Source organism: Heteronotia binoei, chromosome 8 (genome assembly GCF_032191835.1).
Source record: "Heteronotia binoei isolate CCM8104 ecotype False Entrance Well chromosome 8, APGP_CSIRO_Hbin_v1, whole genome shotgun sequence".
Taxonomy (NCBI): domain Eukaryota; kingdom Metazoa; phylum Chordata; class Lepidosauria; order Squamata; family Gekkonidae; genus Heteronotia; species Heteronotia binoei.
In genome coordinates this window covers 60278774-60302550 of record NC_083230.1, presented here as the reverse complement: position 1 = coordinate 60302550, position 23777 = coordinate 60278774, and the positions used below count along the sequence as shown (strand labels likewise).

Sequence of the window (23777 nt, the reverse complement as noted above, 5' to 3'; positions counted from 1 at the left end):
AAAGGTTGGAGTTGGATATGATGGAAGCTTGAGAGGAGGAGAAGAAAAGGGGCTAAATTTGAACTTTGTAAATTTAAGAGACAGCGCTAAAAGGAGAAAGGAATTTATTGTTTAGTCTATCTGCAGTTAAGGAAGTGGCCCCATCGTCATAGCTCTCCAGTACTCACAGTCAACACAGGAAGTACGTCAGACATCGCGAGATTTCTCTACCAGTGAAACGAGACTTGGTGGCAGGAAAAGCAGGAAGTACCAGAGGAAGAAGGAAGTAGAAGAAGAATCAGCCTACTCTAGGATTACAGTATCAGAGAGAAACATCGGCGACGATTGCTGGGAGGATAAAGTTTTAACAACATTTTTAAAGTGATTGGGACAATAAAAATTGGTAGAGTTAATTGAACTGGCAATTTTAAAATAAGGACTATTGGACAGAGGTGAAGAAGATTTGAATTGGATAAAGGGGGGAAAAAGGACATTTTTTAAAGTGAAACAAAAGTCACGACTTTTGTTTTGGGGAAAATAAAAACTTTAAATATTAATATCTGAGCCTGGGAGGTTCAGAGGACGGTGAAATTGGGTTCATCTGAAAGGGCAAGCTTCACTCTATTAAACCTGATGGTTCAAATTTAATTTGGAGAGATAAAAATTTTCAATCTTTTTTTACATGTCAGATCCAAAGCAAATCCGTACTTCTTCAACAGAGAAAATCCAGACTCAGCTAGTTGCATGCCAGGATAATGAGAGGTGTGAAAGAAATGATAACTGCCTAAAAAAAGAAATAAGAAAGGATATTGAGGACTCAAAAAAAGAATTAAAAAAAGAAATAGAGAATCTCAGGAATGAGACTGCAGTAACTAAAAAAGTACAAGAGGTGGAAGAGAGAGTGAAAACATATGATTCCACCTTGTTAAAACTTCCAGAAAGGAGATAATACATGACTGTAAGTTGATAGAGACACAGATTTGTTTGAGAGGTGTACCAGAGGATGAAGAATCTGATCTAAAAGACTATATAATAAAAATAATTGCAGAATATTTGGAGGAAGATCCTGAAGGGAATAGAAATATGTATGATTATATGTATAGGGTGAATTCACTCTGCGAAAAAGAATAATCTGCCAAGAGATGTGGTGATTAGATTTATGACAAAAGAAATGGTGGGAAAAATCAAAAACAAAAACTTTGAAAAGACACTGATAGTGGGAGGTAGTAGAATAAGAATTATGAAAGAGTTGCCAAGACAAGTGTTAACTGACAGGAATGCATACAAAAAACTGACAGAAAAACTACGTGACAACGGAACAAGATATAGATGGATAATACCTGAAGGTTTGAGTTTTGAACTTCAAGAGAAAAGGATTACAATTATAAGCACACAGGAACTGCGTAGATTTTATGAAGAAAATAAAGAATTTGCACCATGATGGATTACAAATTGGTATCTTGGAATGTAAATGGACTAAATTTACCACAAAAAAGAAGGGCAACATTTCAATGGCTAAAAAACCAAAATTGTAATATAGTTTGTTTACAAGAAGTGCACATTAGACACGAGGATTATAAATTTTTATGGAATAAGCAATTGGGACTACATTGGCTGAACAGAAGAAGAGAGGAGTAATTTTTTATATTAAAAAAAGAATTAGACCCGATTTTGGTTTTTAAAGATAAAGATGGAAGATATATAGCGGTGGAAATTACATTGAATGCTAAAATATTTTTATTGTTGGGACTTTATGCTCCAAATGGTGCAAAGGACATTTTTTAAAAAAATATTATGCAACATTTGGATGAAGTGACCTATGAGCAAATTTTGTTGATGGGGGGTTTTAATGGAACAATTTAGAACACAATTGATAGATCTGGGAAGAAAAAAATTGATAAAGAAGGGAAATTGCCAAAAATCTTCTTTCGAGTTAGTTAAGCAGGAAAATTTGAAGGATATATGGAGAAAGTTCAATCCTGAAGTAAGGGACTATACCTTTTTTTCAGCTAGACATAACTCTTTTTCTAGAATTGACATGTTGTGGGGTACCAAAGATTTGGGACTTATAACAAAGAAGATAGAGATTTTACCCAAAATAGGAGCTGATCATAACCCAATAATGTGGATTACAAAATTGTCTAAAAAGTCAAGAAGATGGAGATTAAATGAAGATCTATTGCAAAATAAAGAAATAGTATCATCTCTAGAAAAGGAAACTAAAGCTTATTTCCAACTCAATGATTGACTAGATATAGAATTTCAGATGGTTTGGGATGCCTACAAGGCAGTAATGAGAGGAATATTAATAACTTTGAATAATAAGGATAAGAGAGCAAAAGATAAACAGATGTTGGACATCAAAATGAAATTAAGAAAAAAGGTGAATTAAGAAAAAGACCAGGAAAAAAGAAAACTATAAGGGAGATTACAATATTACAAACACAAATGAGACATTTGTTAAATAAGGAAATGGAATGGAACTTGAAAAAATTACAACAGAAATCTTTTGAGGGAGCAAATAAACCTGGAAAGTATTTGGCCTGGCAATTGAAGAAAAAGAGAGAAAGTAAAATTATTAATAAAATTGTGGCTGACGGAAAAGAGGTGGTAGATCAAGAAGGAATAAAGAGAGAATTTTTTAAGTATTATGCTAAACTATTTAAGGGTGTTAAAGTAAAGAAAGAAGAGATTGAAGCGTATTTGCAAAAGATTAAAATAGCACCCTTAACTGAATATATGGAGAAAGTTTTGAATGATCCAATTGAATTAATAGAAATAGAAGCAGCGATTAATGCAATGAAAGTTGGAAAGGCACCTGGACCAGGTGCATATACGGCAAAAAAAATTAAAATTCTTAAAGAAGAATTAGTACCGAAACTTCAAAAATTAATGAATATGATAAGATTAAATGGGAAAATACCTAATTCATGGAAGAAGCTGTAATTTCATTGATTCCAAAGGAAGATAGAGATGTCACGAATGTAAAGAATTATAGACCAATTTCATTACTGAATAATGACTATAAGATTTATACAAGAATCCTGGCAGAATGGCTTAAACAATATTTAATAAATTTTATAAAGGAGGACCAAGCGGGTTTTCTCCCCAAAAGGCAAATAAGAGACAATATTAGAACTGTTGTAAATATTGTAGAATATTATGAAAGATATCCAGAGAAGGAAGTTGCATTATTCTTTGCGGATGCAGAGAAAGCTTTTGATAATTTGAACTGGGACTTTATGTTTGCAGTAATGGAAAAATAAAGTTGGGGGAAAACTTTATAAGAATGATAAAGGCAATATATACTGAACAACGTGCAAGGTTATGTATAAATGCAGATCTTACAGATGAAATGATTATTAGCAAAGGTACAAGACAAGGTTGTCCGCTTTCCCCCCTGTTGTTTATAATGACTATTGAAATCTTACTGATGCAAATACAAGATGATAAAGAAATAGAAGGGTTGAGAGTTAAAGGATTTGTTTACACATATAGAGCATTTGCAGATGATATAATGTTTATAAATGAAAATCCTACACAAGGAACACCTTTGTTGTTGGCTAAAATACAAAATTTCGGAGAATTGGCAGGATTTTATGTGAATAAAGAAAAATCAAAACTTTTATGTAAAAATATGCAAGTAAATAAACAAAAGGAGCTGCAGAGACTAACAGGATGTGAAGTTACTTCTAAAGTAAAATATTTGGGTGTGGAAATAACAACGAAGAATATTGACTTGTTTAAAAATAATTATAAAAAGTTATGGCATAAAATGGATGAAGATATGATAAAATGGAACAAGCTTAATTTGTCATTGCTTGGAAGAATAGCTGCAATTAAGATGAACATTTTGCCGAGAATAATATACTTACTCCAAAGTATTTCAATTGTGAAAGACAGCAAACCGTTTAATAAATGGCAAAGGAAGATTTCAGAATTTGTATGGGCTGGAAAGAAACCAAGGATCAAAATGAAAGTCTTAATAGACGCTAAAGAAAGAGGAGGATTCCAATTACCAGATTTAAGACTGTATCATGAAGCAGTTTGCTTAGTGTGGATAAAGGATTGGGTGATGCTATTGAATAAAAAACTTTTAATGTTGGAAGGTTATGGAAATAAATTCGGCTGGCACGCTTACATGTACTATGGAAAGAAACAGATGGATGGCCTTTTCTCTCGCCATTACATAAGAAATAATTTGCTAAATATCTGGATGAAATATATGAAATATGGTGATGAGAGAAAACCACTATGGATAGCACCAGCAGAAGTCATAAGAATAACAGCTGTTTCGGGAGAGGGAAAATGGATGTCATATAATCAACTATTAAAAATACAAAGCGGTAACGTAGAATCGAACTATAAATATGATTGGTTTCAAATGCAACAAATAAAGAGTCTGGTGGAAAGTGATCTTAAAACTGATGGAATAAGACGAAAACAAACAGAAATGGAAAACGTTCTGCTTGGAGATAATGAAAAATTAATTTCAAAAATTTATAAGTTACTTTAAAATGGTCTACGGAAGATGAAGTAGTGAAATCACAAATGATTAAGTGGGCAGTTAATGTAAATAAAGAAATACAGATGATACATGGGAATATTTGTGGAAGAATTCTATGAAACTCTCAACATGTCAGAGTATTAAAGAGAACTGTTTTAAGATGATGTACAGATGGTATATGACTCCTAAAAAGTTGGCAAAGATGAACAATAAGATGTCAGATCGATGTTGGAAATGTAAAAAACAGGAAGGTTCTTTCTACCATATGTGGTGGACTTGTGAAAGAGCGAAAAAGTATTGGCAGATGATTCAACAAGAGATTTCTAAGATCTTGGGATATGTTGCAGAGACTTTTCTGTTGGGATTACAAATGGAAAAATTTCCAAAAGAAGATAGAACTTTAATCTGGTACTTGCTCTCAGCTGCTAGGACATTGTATGCGCAGTTGTGGAAGCAAGAAAAAATACCAGAGAAATGGGATTGGATTGTAAAAGTTATGACATGGAGTGAAATGGACAAGCTAACAAGAACCTTAAGAGACTATGATTTGGAAGTATTTAAGATGGAGTGGAAAAAGTTCAGAAGCTACGTAAAAAAAGAGTGGAAAATAAAAGGACATTGGACAATTTTTGATAATGATTAAGTATAAGAGGGAGGAGGATTTTAATTGTGGTTTTTAGTAATTAAGGGTACCTTTAGTATTAATATTTTAAGTTTAGTACACCGGCGGGGGTCAAGTAACAGGGGGAGGGGTGGGTAGAAAGTAATATATGGGACAGAGGGGAAAAGTAGTTATTAATGACGTAAAAAACTGACTATATTACCATATGTTACTAATAAATTGTTTGAAACAACAAGTTGTTGGGCGTACAGTGGAGAGGATTCTGTCAACTTCCTCCAGGCTGAGCATGCCGAAGCAATCCAGAATTAGTCCAGAAGACAGGCACGGGGCCTCCAGTTCACGTACTGTTTCCATTGTAGTGGGGAGGTCGCAGCGGAGCGACGAGAACTTATCTGCAAAAAATTCCGCAAAAGCCTCACAGCCAATCTCCAATTCCCTAGCATTTGGTCTGCCCTGCGGCAGTGTTGTAAGATTCCGAATTGTCCTAAACAATTGTGCCAGGTGCGAACTTGCAGACGCGATCTTGGCCGCAAAGTAGATCTTCTTTGTGGCTTTGACTGCCATCTCATAGGACCTCATAAACTCTCTATGAGATGTTCTAGTTGCTTCGTCTTGAGCATGCTGCCATTGCCTCTCTAACCATCTGAGCCCTCATTTCAGTTGTCGTAATTCCGGGGTATACCACAGCACCAGCTTAACACAAGGGTGCTGAGGAGTGATCTCATTGATGGAGAGCCAACCCTGCTTAGACTCCACCAGGTCATCGAGAGAATCTCCAGGGGGCCAGGGATCCCATAGAGCCGTTTGGAACCACTCAGAGTCCATCAGGCTCCGTGGGCAAGCCAAAATAAGCTCGCCACCTAAACGAGCTTGGGGTGGAACATCCACACGAGCCTTAAGGGCAAAGTGGTCTGACCATGGCACTGCCTCAGCAGCAATATCGTCCACCAAAACCCCGACCACAAAGACCAAATCTAACATGTGCCCTGCCAGGTGAGTGGGCGATGTAACAAGTTGGGAGAGTCCCAGTGTCGCCATGGATGACACTAGGTCCTGACTGGAGGTCACGACATCAACATGGACATTGAAGTCGCCCTGGGTACTCCAATGCCCAGCCTGCTATGGCCTCCATCAGGGATGGTAAGGCGCTGGCCGGTGTTTTAGGCGGATGGTATACCAGCCATATCACCAACACCTCCCCAACATCCCATGCCAGACCAGCACACTCAATACCATTGATCTCTGGCCTGAAAGGAGTAAGCCTCTCGTATGAATAGAGCCACCCCTCCCCCCCCCCCGCCCACTAGTCTGCAATTGGTGAAAGACTGAGTATCCTGGGGAGCCGTTTGGGAGAGAGCTACAGTCTCTCCATCTCGCACCCAGGTCTCAGTCACGCAAGCCAGGTCCACGTCCTGTTTGAGCAAAAACTCTCGGAGGACTGAGGTCTTATTGTTTATGGACGTGGCATTGTATAGCACCAATGACGGAGATGAGTAATTTAGCCTGGCCCCACTACCTGTCACTGTCCAGATGGGACACAGACTGGAAGGGGGCCGAGCATCACCATGTCTCAGTCTCCTTCCCTTATATCGATGTCTGTTTCCACCATCATACCTTCCCCTCCCCAGAAGTACTGGAATCCCCAGGCCGGTCATCCCCCACTGGTCTCCACCTCAGCCTAGGCCAGATGTAAACACAACTCACCCTGCAATTAATTAACTCCCCGACCCTCTCCGCCTTTGCTAATCCAATTCCCTTGATTTATCAATAGCTGTCAATGATTAACTAATAAAGTTAAGCCCAACCCAAAAATTCCCCTTTAAATTAATTAGCTAAAAATAATTAAGTTAAATCTGCTGACTCATTCATTATAAGACCCTCCCAACAATTTAAACACCCTTAATTAATTTGCCAAAAATTATATTTTATATCAAATAGCCAATTAATTAATTAAATAATAAATATATCCACATTAGTTAACTAAAACACCAATCAATTTAGCAGTTAAACATCCATCATTAATTCCTTTTGAAGATTAGCAGCTTGGAGGCAGTTGGAGGTAGATGTTGTGGCAAGATAAAGTGCTGCTGGGTCTCTAAAGTGCAGATATTAGCTGGAATGTCCTTAAAGTTCGATTGTACAGTGCAAAGTCTCCACTTCCTCATTCTTTCCAGCACAAGTTTTGTGCCAGACGTCCCTCCTGCGCAGCCTAGCAAATGTTCTACCTCCAGATCATTTTTCAGAACTGGATAAGATGCTATAATACCAGATAATGTACTTTGAGGTTCTGTTCTGTAATACCCTGGGCAAGGGGTTGTTTAAATCCCGGAAAATCCCATTTCCCACCCCTTTTTGAAGAAGAAGATGAGGAGGAGGGGGAGGAGGAGGAGGAAAATAATTATTCTGCTTTAAGCATATTTTCACATTTCAGATTCAGGATTCATAAAACTAACAACTGAAAAGAAAGCTGAATATAGAACAACATGTATATAGCATTTAGAAAAGCAATGTTACTGTTACTTAACAAATATATATTCCATAGCATTAATTCTTATCAGTCAAGAGCTGCACAGTTACATGTCCCTGAACTCCTTAATTAATCTGCAAATTTGGGACTTCCTTCAGGTTTGTAGAGAAATCTCTTCTGTCTGTCCCTGTCTCCATTGGATAAATGTTTTGATCCACACTCTTTGGCCTATTTCAATATTAAATATATGATATACCATTTAGTAATTCCATTTTTAGGATTATTCACTGGAGCATAATGCTTACTACAGCTTGACAACACTCCTGAGCAAAGCCTTTAGTCTAATCTCTGCAACGTATCTATTTGTTGCTTCTGTGTAGATAAGAACAGTGATGCTAAGAAGAGCAACTGTGAAGTGGTGATGTACTGCACTTGCAGTCTTAGCATACATGAATATGGATAAAATAAGATTTGCAATGGATGTTTACTTTGGCAGGTGCTATTCAGTCTACATTTACCATCCCTGCTTAATTCAGATCTCTGCTTGACTTCCCCCACCCCCACCCCCCGACAATCATGTATCATGACTTTTTCAAAATTATTAGCTTTAATGTAAAAAGATCTGGAAGAAACCTGTGACCTATTTTTTACCATATGGACAATGTTAAGAGAAAACACCATAGATAAGCATATGGGAGTATACTGATATCTAGAAGGCCATGAAGAACTTTAATAGTGATAACCAGCATTGTGATTTGCACCTGGAAGTGAATATGAAATTGGCACAAGTGATGCAGCACTGGAGTTATATGTTCTGGGCAGCCGATGCCAGACAGGAATTTCACTGCCATATTTTGTACCAAGTGAAGCTTCCAAGGCAGTCCCATATAGTGCACATTGCAGTAGTCTAGTCTGGAGGTTATTGCAGGGAATCTAAGTCTCCAGCTTTGACAGGAGACCTCTCACCTTTGCCAGCACTACCAGAAATGGTGGGGCATGATCGACGCCATGAGATCACTTCCAGTGAGCCCCAGAAATGACTTTATCAGATCAGTAGATGCTCTAGCATTTCCCCAAACTCTATGTTAAATCATGGAGTTTTAAGCAAACCTTAAAGTAGGGGTGGCCAAACTGTGGCTCAGGAGCCACATGTGGCTCTTTTACACATGGTGTGTGGCTCTCAAAGCCCCCACCACCCTATCAGCTGGCTTGGAGAAGGCATTTCTCTCTTTAAGTCACTCCTCCAAGCCAAGGCAGCTGGCAGCTTGGAGAATGCATTTAAAGTTAAAGTTGCATTCTTTCCACTTCTCCTGCCCCTCATCTATTTTCCTCCCTCCCTCCTTTCCTCCCTCCCTGCTCTCAAGCATCTGGTGTTTATTCTATGTGGGTTTTATGTTATGCAATTTTGGCCACCCCTGCCTTAGAGTACCACCAGTGACACAATTATGTCAGTTCTGGGTCATGCCAGAAGTGATGTCACTGCATTGCCTCCTCCCTGCTGGGTAAATCTTCTGCCTTGGGCAGTCAATCCTAGGTTACAGTAGCATTGATCAGAGTGGCTAGACCACCAAAGTCTAAATAAGGGGCCTACTTTCAGGCCATATATAACTGAAAGAAGTCATTTCTTGCAATAAGACCAACCTACTTATCCATCAACAAAGATGAGTTAATTTGTAACTTAAAATAGTTATATCTCTCCCGTAGTAACTTAAAAACATTTATTGCACTGTATGCAAGTAAGGGTGCTAAAACTGAAACTCAACATGTAAGGGGCTTGAACGGTACTGGGTTCATCAGGCCAGAATCAGTTAGTTGCCTGTATGTGGTAAACATATCTCTTGCTTTCATTAAAAACATACCCCTGAATGAGGCAACCTTTTGGGGAGCTGTTTTGTTTATTTTATCATGATTATTGTTCACCAATACTTGCCTGCTGCTTAGCCCTAAAGCAGCCTTCAAGAAGCGGGGGGGGGGGGGGGGGTGCAGAGGAGGAGATACTGTTAAAGCACTTCAGGTTTATTTGAATAAAAATAATGATTTACTTGGTCATACTCAGTGTGGTATAAATAGAGCTCCAAACTGTTGAGATATATAAACCTAAAGAAATTTACTAGTAGTTTGGAAATAGTTACATGCAGATGAAGCAGGCATGCAGCTATCTGTTATCAATTATACCATATACATTTTGATGAAATACAGTAACTCAGAATTGAAATTTGTCTTGGATTGTCTTACATGCCTATTAAATTCTAACATAGATTATCAAAATGTTATTAGGTGATTGATTTCAGTATTCGTTATATACTGTACCATATGGTTTGATGGTTTAGTTTGACAGCTTTAATTGGTGTTCCATTAAACAATATTTTAACTCATAAATTATTTTACCCAAGATACAACAAAAGTGAGTGGAACAGTTTTCTACCATGTAAAGTATGCATGAGATTTCAATAACTACTAATTATGTTAATGTTTTATTTCCCTTCATATTTTCTGCAATAATACAATGGAATGCTGTCAGATAGTCATATCCCTTTTGGTATAGTAAAAGCTGCCAATGTCATTATTATTTCATACTATATAGTTTAGAATTACAGTCCTAGTGACCTTTAGGTGCAAATGGTCTGACTTTCTTTTATGTTGAACCCAATAGCTGTTACTGGAACATTTGGAGTGCCTTGTTTCAAGACATGAAAGATCATTGAGAATGACGGTGGTGAAACGCCAAGCACAGTCCCCATCAGGAGTTTCCAGTGAAGTTGAGGTTCTGAAAGCATTGAAATCTTTGTTTGAACATCACAAAGCTTTGGATGAAAAGGTACAGTGTGGAAACAAACTTAAATAATACTTTTGTCTGCTTTACTATGATTAAGTACATAGAACCCTTATCCTTTTGGTATATGTGCTGGATATCTTGCCAAAATGTCATTTCAGCTTTTCAAGTGTGGCTAAGGAGACACTAGATCTCAAGCACTAAAAGCTGATTCCTGTGTCATGTGATCAGTTGCCATAAGCAGGAGCTTCATACTTTCTGGGGCAGACTAACCATTTAACTTGCAGGGTAAGTTCCTGAAGGCCTGGTGGCCAGAAGTTATCCAAGCCAAGCCACAATAACTCTGCCCATGCCATGGAGGCACCTAGCTAAGATCCTTCATCAGTAGCAATGATTGCCACAACTGGGTTTGAGCAGAGTGGCCCCTGCAGTGCTAGTTTGTAGAGTTAAAGGGGCCACTCAGATAGACTTCATCCAGGAATTAAACTTCCAGTTCTGCACCTGCATGCTCCCCGTGACAAGCCACTGTAGAGGAAACAATTTGTTATGGGTAAATCCCATTACATTCAGGCCAGCATCATAACTGTAATATCCCTTGCAAAGGATAAATCCACATAGAAAATGTTTCCTGACAATATAATACTAGTATGACTTTGACTACCAAGTCCTGGCCCCCAGAGACCAGTCAAATTACCAGACTTTATTTGGATAAGACAGGGACCAATTCTATATACAGGGTTCTCCATCCAACTAGAGATAGAGACGTAAACTATCATTCTTGCTTCCACATGTGCAGTGTCTAATCCATAGCCACCTTACAAATACTGCAAACAAGAGCCAATTGTTCAAAGTTAATTTGAAGTGAACTTCATTACATTTTCTCAGAAAATTCTATTGGAGGTATTAATTATAAACTAAATGAATGGACTTCCAGAGTATTATGAAAAATTCGCTATAGTGCCTGTTGTGTTTAAATCATTGTCATATAACACTTTTATTTGCAAGTCCCAAGCAATGTGAAAATCATCTCCTGGCCTTTTAATTGAAATGAAATTCAATGTTTGACTAGGCTTAGAAAGAGATAAGTAGTATCCTATTGAGGTAAATGCTATAAGAAATACACTCCAGCTATAACTTAAAAGTCTCTGGTACCTTTTGCCTTCTGCTTGACACTAAATCAAGCAAGTTCTCAATTGTATTTGGACATATAATGCAACATTACTAGCCATAATGTTCAGAATTTTCATTACTGGAGGCTGATTTTTTGAAAAGCATTGGAAAAGTCGTAGTGCATTGTTTTCTTATATCTGATTTATCAATGAGAACTGAACTTGCAAAGTTTAGATTTGAAAAATCAAAAATTCCCTTTCTATACTGCTCAAGAGCTAAGGCTGATTTACCTGAACCTTTAAATGAAATCAAATGTAGATTATTGGCCAAGGGATGAATTTTCAGGAAAGTAATTGTTTAATTTGCTTTTGTACGTCCCCATCACAACCATAACTCTTCCAAAAATAGATTGAATGCTGGCACAGGGACTCATCATCTGACTTTATATGGTGCAACAATGCAACAACAGCATCACAAGAGACATAGCTGTAAAAGTCTATTGCAACAAGAATAATCACATCTCACAGCAAACTTCTGCTTGTTCATGATCAGCACAAGTTTAGGTTGTTGTGCTAATGTGTTCCTCTCCCTCCTCTCCTCACATGTGGAACATGAATGAAAACTTCCCTATTCAGGAAGCTTTCAATCAGATTACAGTTTTCTACCATTTCCAGTTGCAGATGTCTGGATAGATTGAATTTGTCTCCTCCCCAGAGACCAGGATTCTAAATCTCAATTTAGAAGCCCAGTTTTTGTTGAGGAAACAAACTCCAAATTGCCTGGATGCCAGGAATCAGATGTCACATTTGTTTCAAGACCTCCCAAGCTAAGAAGCTTTTAATTGCATTCTGCCTAGTGGGAGATGGGCAAAACAGGAGGAGAGAAGGGAGCAGAGGTTTGTTGTGATATCTGAAACCAACTAAAGAGTCTAGTGGTACTTTAAACTCTCACAGATTTATTGTGCATAAATTTTCATTAACCCAGAGTCCACTTTGTCAGATGTAGATATATCACTCATCTTTTACCCAGTAAGCGACATCTCAGTCACCTAAAAGCGATGTTAGCACCACCACCATGCAATATCTTTTTTCATTAGGACTGATGAATACCACTGGGGATCTATATATGAGATGGGGATCCTCAGACGACTGGTGGGGTTCACCAAAGGCCCTCACTCTCTTATGTGACATTTATAGGCCTTTAATGAAGGTACTTCAGTATGTGCTTCCTTGGAATATTTTAAATTGTAAGTATATGCAGCTGTTGTTTAATAATTCTGTCACTGTAAGTTTTCTGTAGTTGGCAGCTTTGTAGGATGCATTTATTGCTATTATGTTCAACCAATTCAGCCTGAAAACCAGCCAGTGAAAATGTATTTTACTGACATTAGCATCTATCCTGTTCTGGCAAATTGTCTGCAAAATTAAAGGATCACAGTCAAGCAGGTAGGCAAGAAACAAGCTGGATGGAATCCAAGGGTCAAGGCAGGGACTTAAACTGGAGGCTAGAGATCTCCACAAGAGGCAAGCAGGAAAACTCTTTAGCAGTCAGTTACTATCTAGGCTCAAGGACAAGCTGGTTGAAACAAAATGTAGAACTAGCAAAGGTTGGGACTCAACAGCTGGATGACATAGGGAACTGAGTGTCCCACCCTTTCCTACAGCTAACACTAGGTCCCTGATTCTGCAAAGATTCTATAGACATGGCTCTTCTTCATGAAAGAGACTAGAGTGTGGAAGGCCCTGAATTGCCAAGTGTGCATTCCACCTGTTCCAGCCTTCATCTCTGGCCCTCTTCTTTCTCTGTTCCCTGGTTTCCAGGGGAAACTCTAGAGGTGTGGGAAATGGACAGGTCCAGTCAGGGGTTCCATAGAATCATACAGTTGGAAAGGACCTCCAGGGTCATCTAGTCCAACTAGTGTTGCCAAGTCTCCTGTAGCCTCTGGCGGGAGACTTTTCTTGTGCACACAATGCGCACACGGCGCCATGACGTCACCCAGAAGTGATGTCATTATGATCTCTTGAGATATCTGGATCAGGGCGGCTCGGCAGTGCTGTTGTTGTTAGATCTGTCGGCTGCGTTTGACACAGTTGACCACCAGCTTCTGTCCCACTGCCTCGCCAACATGGGGATTCAGGGGTCTGCTCTTCAATGGCTTACCTCCTTTCTCCAAGGCCAGAGACAAAGGGTGGCTATAGGGGAGCAATTGTCCCAGAGGCATCCTCTTGTATGTGGGGTCCCTCAGGGGGCAGTCCTCTCCCTGACGTTGTTTAACATCTACATACGGTCTGGGTTGTCACCAATATGTGGATGACACCCAGCTCTATCTGTTGTTGGGGGGCCAGTCCAGCTGCGCCCTGAAAGATCTGGACCTGGCATTGCAAGCTGTAGTGAAATGGCTCAGGCAGAGTCGACTGAAATTGAACCCAATGAAGACAGAGGTCCTGTGCCTGAGTCTCAGTGGCCTGGGTAGGGAAATCCCCTTGCTGGCCTTTGATGGGACACTATTAGTGCCAACGTTGAAGTTCAAGAGCTTGGGGGTGCTCCTGGAGCCTTCGCTGACAATGGAGGCCCAGGTAGCAGCCACTGCCAAATCCGCATTCTACCATCTTAGGTGGATAAGGCAGTTGGTTCCATACCTGGAATGCAACGACTTGGCAACGGTGATCCATGCAACGGTCACCCCAAGAATAGACTACTGTAACACCCTCTACATGGGGCTGCCCTTGACTCAACTTTGGAGGCTGCAATTGGTGCAAAACACAGCAGCCAGGTTGTTAATGGAGCTACCTGCATGGGAGCACATTCAACCTGTGCTGAAAGTGTTACATTGGTTGCCTGTGGCATTCCGGATTTGCTTCAAGGTGCTGGTTATAACCTTTAAAGCCCTATGTGGCCAGGGACCTGTCTACCTTCAGGACCGCCATTCCCTATACATACCCCAGAGACCACTATGTTCAGGGATCTCCTCAAGATCCCTGGACCGAAAGAAGCTTGATTTACCAGCACTAGAGCCAGAGCATTCTCAGCAACAGCCCCCACGTTGTGGAATGCCCTCCCTGAAAACATCAGGGCGCTGCAGGACCTGCCACAGTTCCACAGGGCCTGTAAGACCGAACTTTTCAAACTTGCCTTTAATGGCTAGGGCTTTAATGGCTAGGTGGCTATTCAGCATCAACAATCTAACTGAATTAATACAATGGGAAACAGAAGCTTGCCATCTCAGATTTTTAATATATATGAAATGTTTTTATAGATCTAATTTTAATATGTTTGTAAACTGCTAATGTTTTTAAACTGTTGTTAGCTGCCCTGAGCGTCAGGGAGGGCGGGATATAAATCTGATAAATAAATAAATTTGTGAGATAAAAACTCTATGGTACCTATTGTACCATAGAGTTTTCCCTCCCAAATTGCTAGAGCATCTGGGGAAACCATAGAGTTTTCCTGGAAACACCTAGAGCGGACAGCACATGCCATTGCCAGTGCTATTACATCACTTCCGGGTGACGTCATTGTGCCAGTGACATCAGGGAAAGTTCCCCCCACCAGCCCAATGTGGACTGGTGGGTTGGGAACCTGTCCAGCTCGGAGGCTTGGCAGCCCTAAATCCAACCCCTACTGGTCGTATGGGAACTTGAACAGTATCCTGCTGTTGGAGAGGAGGCATGGGCTGTTCAGTGGAAGCTCCTGGAGTACACACAGCTTTGGGCATAAACTATTGGAAGTCTTCACTCCCTGTCCAGGCAGGGCTATGGTAAGCCTTGACAGCATCTTTATTGCTGATTTTGAAAGGGTTTTTACAATATGGCAAAAATCTTCTAATAGCACCATTATTGGGGGGGGGGGCTGTGTTGGCCCTGATTAGTACTAAAATGGGAGATCACCAAGGAAGTCTAGGATTAGTATGCAGAGGAAGGCAATGACAAACCACCTCTGTTAGTATCTTGCCTTGAAAACCCTACAAGGTTGTTGTAAGTCAGCTGTGACTTGCTGGCAATTTACACACATGGTCAGTGGAGCATTGGAACAATGTGAGGAACAACTTGGGATGGGGGATGGGAACTGGCAGAAATCTTATACAGGAAGAAGATGGATACTTAAAGCCAATCATAGGTTAATAAGAGTCAGTCAATTTGTTGTTTAATTCATATGTGCACTATTTCCATGTGGTGGCGCTCTATAGATAATTGTCAACATGAAGCTCTTCTCTTCTATTGGGAATGTACTCCGCATCACCAGAAATTCTTTATTTATTTTATTTATTTATTTATTTAAGATTTATATCCCGCCCTTCCCACGAGTGGCTCAGGGCGGCTTCCAGTAGTAGATCCAGCAAAATTACAATATTTAAACATATAAAGGGATCAGCATTTAAAACAGATAAAAACAGATAAAACCATAGTTATCAATAAACATTAATAAATATTTCAACTGTATATAAAAGAAATCCGGCAAGTTACGTTAAAATTCTCAAGCTATGTATAGGCTAGCCGGAAGAGGGTCGTCTTACAGGCCCTGCGGAACTGAACAAGGTCCCGCAGGGCCCTCACCTCTTCCGGCAGCTGATTCCACCATGTAGGGGCCATAACAGAGAAAGCCCTTTCTCTGGTGGATTTCAAACGGGCTTCCTTCGGCCCAGGGATAGTAAGGAGATTTTGTGTTCCCGACCTCAGTACTCTCTGGGGAACGTGCGGGGAAAGACGGTCCTTCAGGTAGACAGGTCCCAAGCCATATAGGGCTTTAAAGGTGATGACCAGCACCTTGTACCAGACTCGGTATATTACTGGAAGCCAGTGCAGGGTCCGAAGATCCGGCTGAATGTGTTCCCGCTTTGGGAGACCCAATAACAGCCGGGCCGCGGCATTCTGCACCAGCTGCAATTCCGAGTTCGGGACAGGGGCAGCCCCATGTAGTGGGCATTACAGTAGTCTAACCTCGAGGTGACCGTGGCATGGATCACTGTTGCTAGGTCGTCGCGCTCCAAAAAGGGGGCCAACTGCCTTGCCCGCCTAAGATGAAAAAACGCGGACTTGGCAGCGGCTGCTATCTGAGCCTCCATCTTTAAGGAAGGCTCCAACAGCACCCCCAAGCTCCTGACCCTGTCCGCCGCTATCAGTGGCGCACCGTCAAAGGCTGGTAAGGGGATTCCCCTTTCCGGACCGCGGCGACCCAAGCAAAGGACCTCTGTCTTCGCAGGGTTAAGCTTCAGCCCGCTCAGTCTGAGCCATTCAGCCACGGCATATAGTGCCCGATCTAGATTTTCCGGGACGCAGGTCGGCTGGCCGTCCATCAGTAGATAGAGCCCGTACCTTCGGGCAATCTGGGCAAGAGGTCGCATATAGATGTTAAATACCATCGGGGAGAGAACTGCCCCTTGGGGCACACCACAGTCAAGTGTGCACCTCCGGGACAGCTCCCCCCCAACTGCGACCCTTTGTCCCCAACCTTCAAGGAAAGAGGAAAGCCACTGTAAAGCCAACCCCTGAATCCCTGCGTTGGCGAGGCGACCCTTCAGTAGCCGATGGTCGACCGTGTCGAACGCCGCCGACAGGTCTAACAACATCAGCACCGCCGAGCCGCCCCGATCCAGATGCCGTTGAAGGTCATCCATTAGGGCGACCAGCACCATCTCCGTCCCATGTCCCGGGCGAAAGCCGGACTGAAATGGGTCAAGGATGGAAGCATCCTCCAGGAAAGTCTGCAGCTGCATCGCCACTGCCCTCTCAATAAGTTTGCCCAAAAAGGGCAAATTTGAGACCGGCCGATAGTGTGCCAATTGGGCCGGATCTAAAGATGGTTTCTTTAAGAGGGGACGGACCACGGCCTCTTTAAGTGGCGTTGGAAAGTGCCCTTCCCTCAGGGATCTATTTATGATATCCCGTATAGGATATCTAAGGTCACCCTGGCAAGATTTAATAAGCCAGGAAGGGCATGGGTCCAATTTACAGGTAGTTGGGCGAGCAGCTAAGAGGATCCTGTCAACTTCCTCCAGGCTGAGGGGGTCGAAGTCATCCAGTATATAATCCGAAGACAGGCTCGGAGCCTCGGGTTCGCTAACTGTCTCAAAATTGGCAGAGGAGTCGGGGCGGAGTGACGCGATTTTATCCACAAAAAATTTCGCAAAAGCCTCACAGCCTATTTCCAATTCAATAGAATTTGGTCTGCCTTGCGGCAGTGTTGTAAGTCCTCTTGCAATAGAAGTGTTGCCATGCATAATAATAATAATAATAATAATAATAATAATAATAATAATAATAATAATAATAATAACTTTATTTTTATATCCCGCCCTCCCCCGCCGAGGCGGGCTCAGGGCGGCTAACAGACATGGAGATCCCATGATTCATGTAAAACAAACATGAAGTTTGAAGCTTTTAGAATTCCAGTTGCCTTTGGAAATCAAAGAAATGTGGAAGGAATTTATATGAGAATCCCTAAGAAAGTTGTCCCCAGTCCAGAAATCACTGCACTTTTCATTCTATAACTGGATAAAAACCATGTAGCAGAGGCATTGAAGTAATTACTTTGATTTAGTCTACAGTTTAAACAGAATGGGAGATATTTACATCAGTCTTCCATGTACAGTCTCAGATTACAGCAAACAAAAGTGAAAAAAAGTCTGAAAACTAACTGAGAAATTAAAAAGTAATATATAATTTAGGGTTAAGGTGGTGACACGTGGGTTTTTTAAAATGTCAAAATGTAAAATTTTTGATTTTTCTAATTAACTTTCAGCAGATTACTAGAAAGGGATTAATGTAATCTATTTGTTCTAAAAACAGTATCCTGTGTGAGAGAGAAACCAGAAGGGGATAACTGAAATATTTGAGACTGTGGAACATCTTTTCATGAAAAACTTAGATCATGGGAATTTTCAACAAAAAAGGAGAGTACTATCATAAAGATTTCTGTGTCTATTATAGAGACCCCAACATAGTGTAGAAAAAATAGGAATATAAAGTTAATTCTATCTTTTGTTAATATAACTCTCCACAGAAGTAGTATTAATAAATTGTTTCCCCAGAAATATTCAGGACATCATGCACATGACTTCAGAATGGTGGATCTCATTGTAAAAAATTTCCATCAGTGAAATGGAATTTCTTTACCTCCCTCTCTGGCTGCAGTACAAAATGTCCCCCAGATTCTGTTCCGGGGGTACACAGGATTTCCAGGAACAACATAAGGGCGTCAGGGTGCTTGATGAAAATTGCCATTCCCTTTCCATTAATAGAAATTTATCAGGAGATCCAGACCAGTCTGTAGGTTTATTATTAATGAGATAGACTGACCTTCTAGTAGAAATTGTGTTATTGCATCATCTTTTTTCTTCTAGGTAAGGGAACGACTGAGGGTTTCCTTAGAAAGAGTCTCTGCACTTGAAGAGGAACTTGCTGCTGCTAATCAGGAGGTAACATACAGAACTCTTTTTTCTTATGTAGTGCAGTTCTTTTTAACCAAGTATTTGGCCATTTCAGATAGCATTTTTTAAAAAGTGCAATGAAATAAGATACTGACTGAACGAGGACCTGTAGATTGGATTAATAATATTGTGGGATACTTATTTAATTCAGATCTACATTTTAGACAAGCCTAATGACTACCTCCATAGGATGGCAGGGGTGGTGGTGATACTTTCTCCTTTCAATCATAACCCTCTCAGATGAGGACTAAGAGGGCACTACTTAGGCAGAGGGCACTAAGTTGAATAAAAAATGAAAAAAGGAAGAAATCATTACATTAAAGAAACTGGTTTGTTTTTAATCCCCAGATCTATACATTTACTATGGCAGTACTCTTAAATATATGGTGGAGCTTGTCCTGTTCATCTGCCACAGAGATAAAATAAAGGAGAATTAAATGCTTATTCTTGTTCATCTTGTTCCTCAGTTTTGTAATATCTGGACTTCTTGGGGGAGAGTCATGCATATGGGGCATCTGGCCATTTCCACTGAGTGTTTATTTCACATTGGATAGTATCTGCCTAGAAGAGAAAGAGATGAACTTGTTCTTCTATCATGTGAACTGTGCTGCTTTTCCATTGAGTGTGTGAACCTGGACACTGATTTTTTAATTTAATATTCAAAATCTCCTTTATCTGTATCTATGTATCTGTCTGTCCTGCTCAGACAGACAGATAGGTACCCAACAGCATATACGTATTACGTCTATGATCCAAAGATATTGCTGCCATTGTTTCAGTGGAGTTTCTAAGCTTATTAAAAAACAAAGAAAGAAAACAGCTATAAAAGCAGAACAGAAAGTAATGAAGCAAGAGCACAAGAGAAGGGGGAAACATTAATACCATTACTTGCCAACTTTACTATTTTTAGCCTTCCTCACACCTGCAGTCTACTGATGATTTGAAATATATGTTAAACAGTGCCCTGCTTTGAAGTTTATTTTGCAAAGCTACTTTATCTGTCTTTTTGGGTATTGCTGAAATGTTCTCTTCATGAACCCTTCATTCCCCCCATAACTACCTCATGTAGTACTTAGTGTAGGATTTCATTCCATCTTTCTGAGTAGTAATTGCAGATTACATGTTGCCAGCTTTTCCTATCCCATTTTTATTAACAAAAGCATTGCCAATACAACTGGCAAATGAAAAAAAAACTTTACTAAGCTATTCCCCAAAGTGCATTTGGCTTTTAAAAAAATGCTGCAGCCCTAAATGCTTTTTAGATATCACTGAAGATGAGTATAATGGCTACTCATTAGAATACAAAGAATAATTATCAGTCCCTTCTATCCAGTTTTAATGATTCACATAAAACCAGATTATTTTTCTAGGCATCCACTACATTTCCAAAAGTTAACTTTCTTTCCCCAGAGAATTAAAGATTAATTTCTAGTTTCCATTACTTGGCCACTTCAGGCCTAGAGACTTCATGGCATTCACATTTTTCTGGGACAGTTTACCCCCCCCCCTAAAATTTCTGCTCCTTGCCACAGCAGAAGAGATTACACAGAAGCCTTGTATCCAAAGCAGTTGAACCTTCTGTCTAGGAAATGTGGCTATGATGGCTGGGCATCAAGAGAGTTTCAAGATAAGTGTGCTAAGGATAAAACATTAAAAAGCATTTCAGTAAGACAGCAAAATTTCTCAGATACTATGTGCCATGATAGTCAGCCTTTTCCTGCTAATCTTCTCTAGCCTTTCATCTATATGTTAAGCTATCTAGTACTTTTACACATGCTTAACAGAATAGATAGATATTTCAACTTTAACAAGGGTTCATATGCATTTTACATTTTTTTGCTGAATCAAAATCCTACATGAATGTTCAAGGTTATTTAAAGCTAACCACAAATCACTTTTAGCCTCTGCCTTAAAATTCATCACTTCCTTTTAAAAATAGTAATGTTTTGGAGAAATTCCAGGGGACAAGATAGTTAGCTGTTTGTGATACATTCTGTTTATGTTATGCTTCTATTTTGGTACATTTTTGCCAATACAGTTCTTGTGTCCTTTATCTGATAATCTCATTTGTCCAAATATACGGCTTTGATCTTCTAGAGAAAATAGCACAAGATCATTTGAAAAAATATCAGGTTCAGAATGATTTGGGGGCTGGACAAAAAGGCATTCATTCTTCTGTTGGTTTAACAGTATTTACATTAGAACAGTACTTCTTTTGCTGGCGAGGGAACAATTTTTGTTGATTCCATCTCCAAGTGTAGCCCACCATCATGTTCCTAAGAAGGGTTGTTAACCTCCAGGTGGGACCCAGAGATTTTTGGACTCTGTTGGTAGGGTTGCCAGGTGTGGGTTGGGAAATATCTGGAGACTTTGAGGGTTGATCCAGGAGAGGGTGGGATTTGGGGAGGGGAAGGGCCTCAGCATGGTACAATACCATAGAGTGCACCTTCTGATGCAGCCATTTATCCAGGGGTTTCAAAAAAAAAAACCACTGGAAGCAATAATACTATCACACTATAAGTGTGTAAATGCATTCTCCCTAAGAGACGGAGGACATCTTGGGTGTTTCCCACCGTCCAATCAGGGAGGCAGGAATCTTAAAAAACTTCCCCTTCCTGTGGATGTGGGAACCACCCTCCTTCCAGTTTATTTCCTGCCTCGACAGGGAGTAGCAGCGTTTAGGCTAGGTTCCTACCCTTTCTCATTACTTGCCTATCTCTTAAAAAAAAAAAAGATATTTTTCTTTCCCTTCAGTTCCTACCTTGTTGTATCATCTCCTGATATTCTACCTCAGATCTTTTTTTCTACCTTTTAATCCGTCCTTCAGTCCCTCTCAGCTCTTCTGCCTCCTTCCCCCCCCCCCACTTTCTTCAGCACTTCAGGAGCGGCGCGGCTCTTTAAACTCAAGCCGCGGCCGAGCGCACAGCATTCAAGCCGCAGAGGAGAGGGAAAATGACGCGTCAGTCAAGAGACGCGTTCATGGACGACGACCTGGTTCCTGACGCCTGGCGCGGAACCGAGAGGCCCGCCTCCGGAGCCGGCATGACTTCCAAGCTTGCCTCGGCTACCAGCAACGTGCCCTGTAGGGGCGAGAAGCCCAAAGGGGAACACAGGCGGCGCTGGTCTTCCCCAGCCGCGGAGGAGGCTTTCTCGTCAGGGCTCTTCCCCACTAGCGGCGGCCATCTTGGGGAGCGCAAAAAGGCGCGAAACGGGGACAGACCTCAGCCATGCAGCTTCCAGACGCAGGAACGTCCCGATGCCAACCTCCTGGCGGGAGACCCAGTTGTGGATGAGACCCAACCTGCACTGGAAGCCACGCAGACCTGCCAGCCCCAGACGGGCTTGGGTAACGTACCCTTTATGGGACCCTCCTTTTTTACTGAGTTTCTTGAATCAATAAAGCAGACGGTGGGGGCAGCAGTCAGGGCATCTGGCCATAGGAGACCAAGGTCCCCCAGGTCCAGTTCCTCCTCCAGATCCCCTTCTCCAAAGAGGTCCAGAGGTAGCTCCAGCCACCATAGGGCTTCAAAGAAATCTCTGCTCTGTGACCAGATGGAGAGCGAAAGATCCATTTCTGAGACCCACTCTCATGATTCCTATGGGGGAGATCGGGAGGAGGGCGAATTCTTATCTGATGAGGAGATAGAGGACGTTGCAGTTCCGGAACTCACATCACGGTTTTTCAAGGCAGAAGAGTTCCAACCTCTTTTAGCCAAGGTGCTGTCTGCTCTAGACTTACAAACATCACCCGAGGAGCAGGAGTCTCCCCACCCACTAGCCAACCCCAAAAACAAACCCAAGGGAAATACAGAGTTTTTCCCCAGATTCAGATCCTCTGACAAGGTTTTTCCCGTCCCTGAGTTCTTTGAGCGTCAGTTGAAATCTGAGTGGGCCAAACCTAGTACCAACAGGCAGGTACCCAATTCTAACAAGAAGCTCTATGAATTACCTGCCTTTGCTAACGATATGCTGCAAGTACCATTGGTGGACGCACCAATCGGAGCCCTACAGTCACACGGTCTGTTAGCTGAGGATGGCCATGGCTCGGTGCGAGACAACTGGGACAAAAAGATAGACTTGGCCTTGAAGAGGAGCCACGAAGCTACGGCTCTAGCCATCAAGGCAGCTGCGGCCACCTCGATAGTTTCCAGAGCAGCGATCGTCTGGATAAGGCGGCTTACCCAGCTACTGCCAGACGTGGATAAACGGGTCCTGGAAGGTACCAACAGACTCCTTAGGGCCTCCGAATTTTCAGCGGATGCCTCATTGGATGCCCTCACTTTCTCCGCTAGAGCAATGGCATCAAGCACCGTAGCAAGGAGGGGGTTATGGCTCCGGGCCTGGCCGGCAGACGTGCACTCCATCGTGTCAGCATACCCATTCCAGGGAGAAAAGCTATTTGGAGACACCCTGGATAAGATCCTGGTGGAAACACGAGATAAGAAAAAGGCCATGCCCAAGTATCTGCGCCGCTCCGATAAGAGAAGCTTCGGGTCTGGTTCCTTTCGTGCCTCCTCCAGCTTCTCCAAACCAAAACAGGACTTCAGAAGAACAGCCTGGGGACAGTCCAAACAGAGTTTCTGAAAGGGCTTCTCCAATTCCCGGTTCCAGAGGAATCAGCCCGATAGGTCCGACAAATTCGAAAAGGGCCCCAAGCCCAACAAAGCATGACTGGAATTCTATTCCAGTGGGGGGCCGTCTACTACACTTCCAGCAGGCGTGGGCGGCCTCGAGGGTCGATGCTTGGACGTTGGAAATCGTTTCATGGGGTTACCCCATAGAATTCAAAAGGGCACCTCGAGATCGTTACTTGGTGTCTCCTCTTCGCTCAAACCCAGAACGAAAAAGCATCACCCTCAAAGCAATTCAACATTTACTGGAAATTGCAGCAAT

General features: G+C 41.4%; 1 protein-coding gene across 3 annotated transcripts in view; it reads left to right on the top strand.

Annotated features, from left to right (window-relative positions):
- The window catches only part of PPFIA2 (PTPRF interacting protein alpha 2), a 487757-nt gene that overhangs the window by 309227 nt on the left and 154753 nt on the right, over positions 1-23777 (top strand). For all 3 annotated transcript variants that reach the window (XR_009555743.1, XR_009555744.1, XM_060245141.1), the window contains 2 exons: positions 10229-10393; positions 18798-18872. Coding sequence is in view for 1 of the 3 variants with exons in the window: in XM_060245141.1 (XP_060101124.1) it covers positions 10229-10393; positions 18798-18872 (240 nt within the window). In the remaining 2 variants the exon portion in view is untranslated. The remainder of the gene's footprint in view (positions 1-10228; positions 10394-18797; positions 18873-23777) is intronic.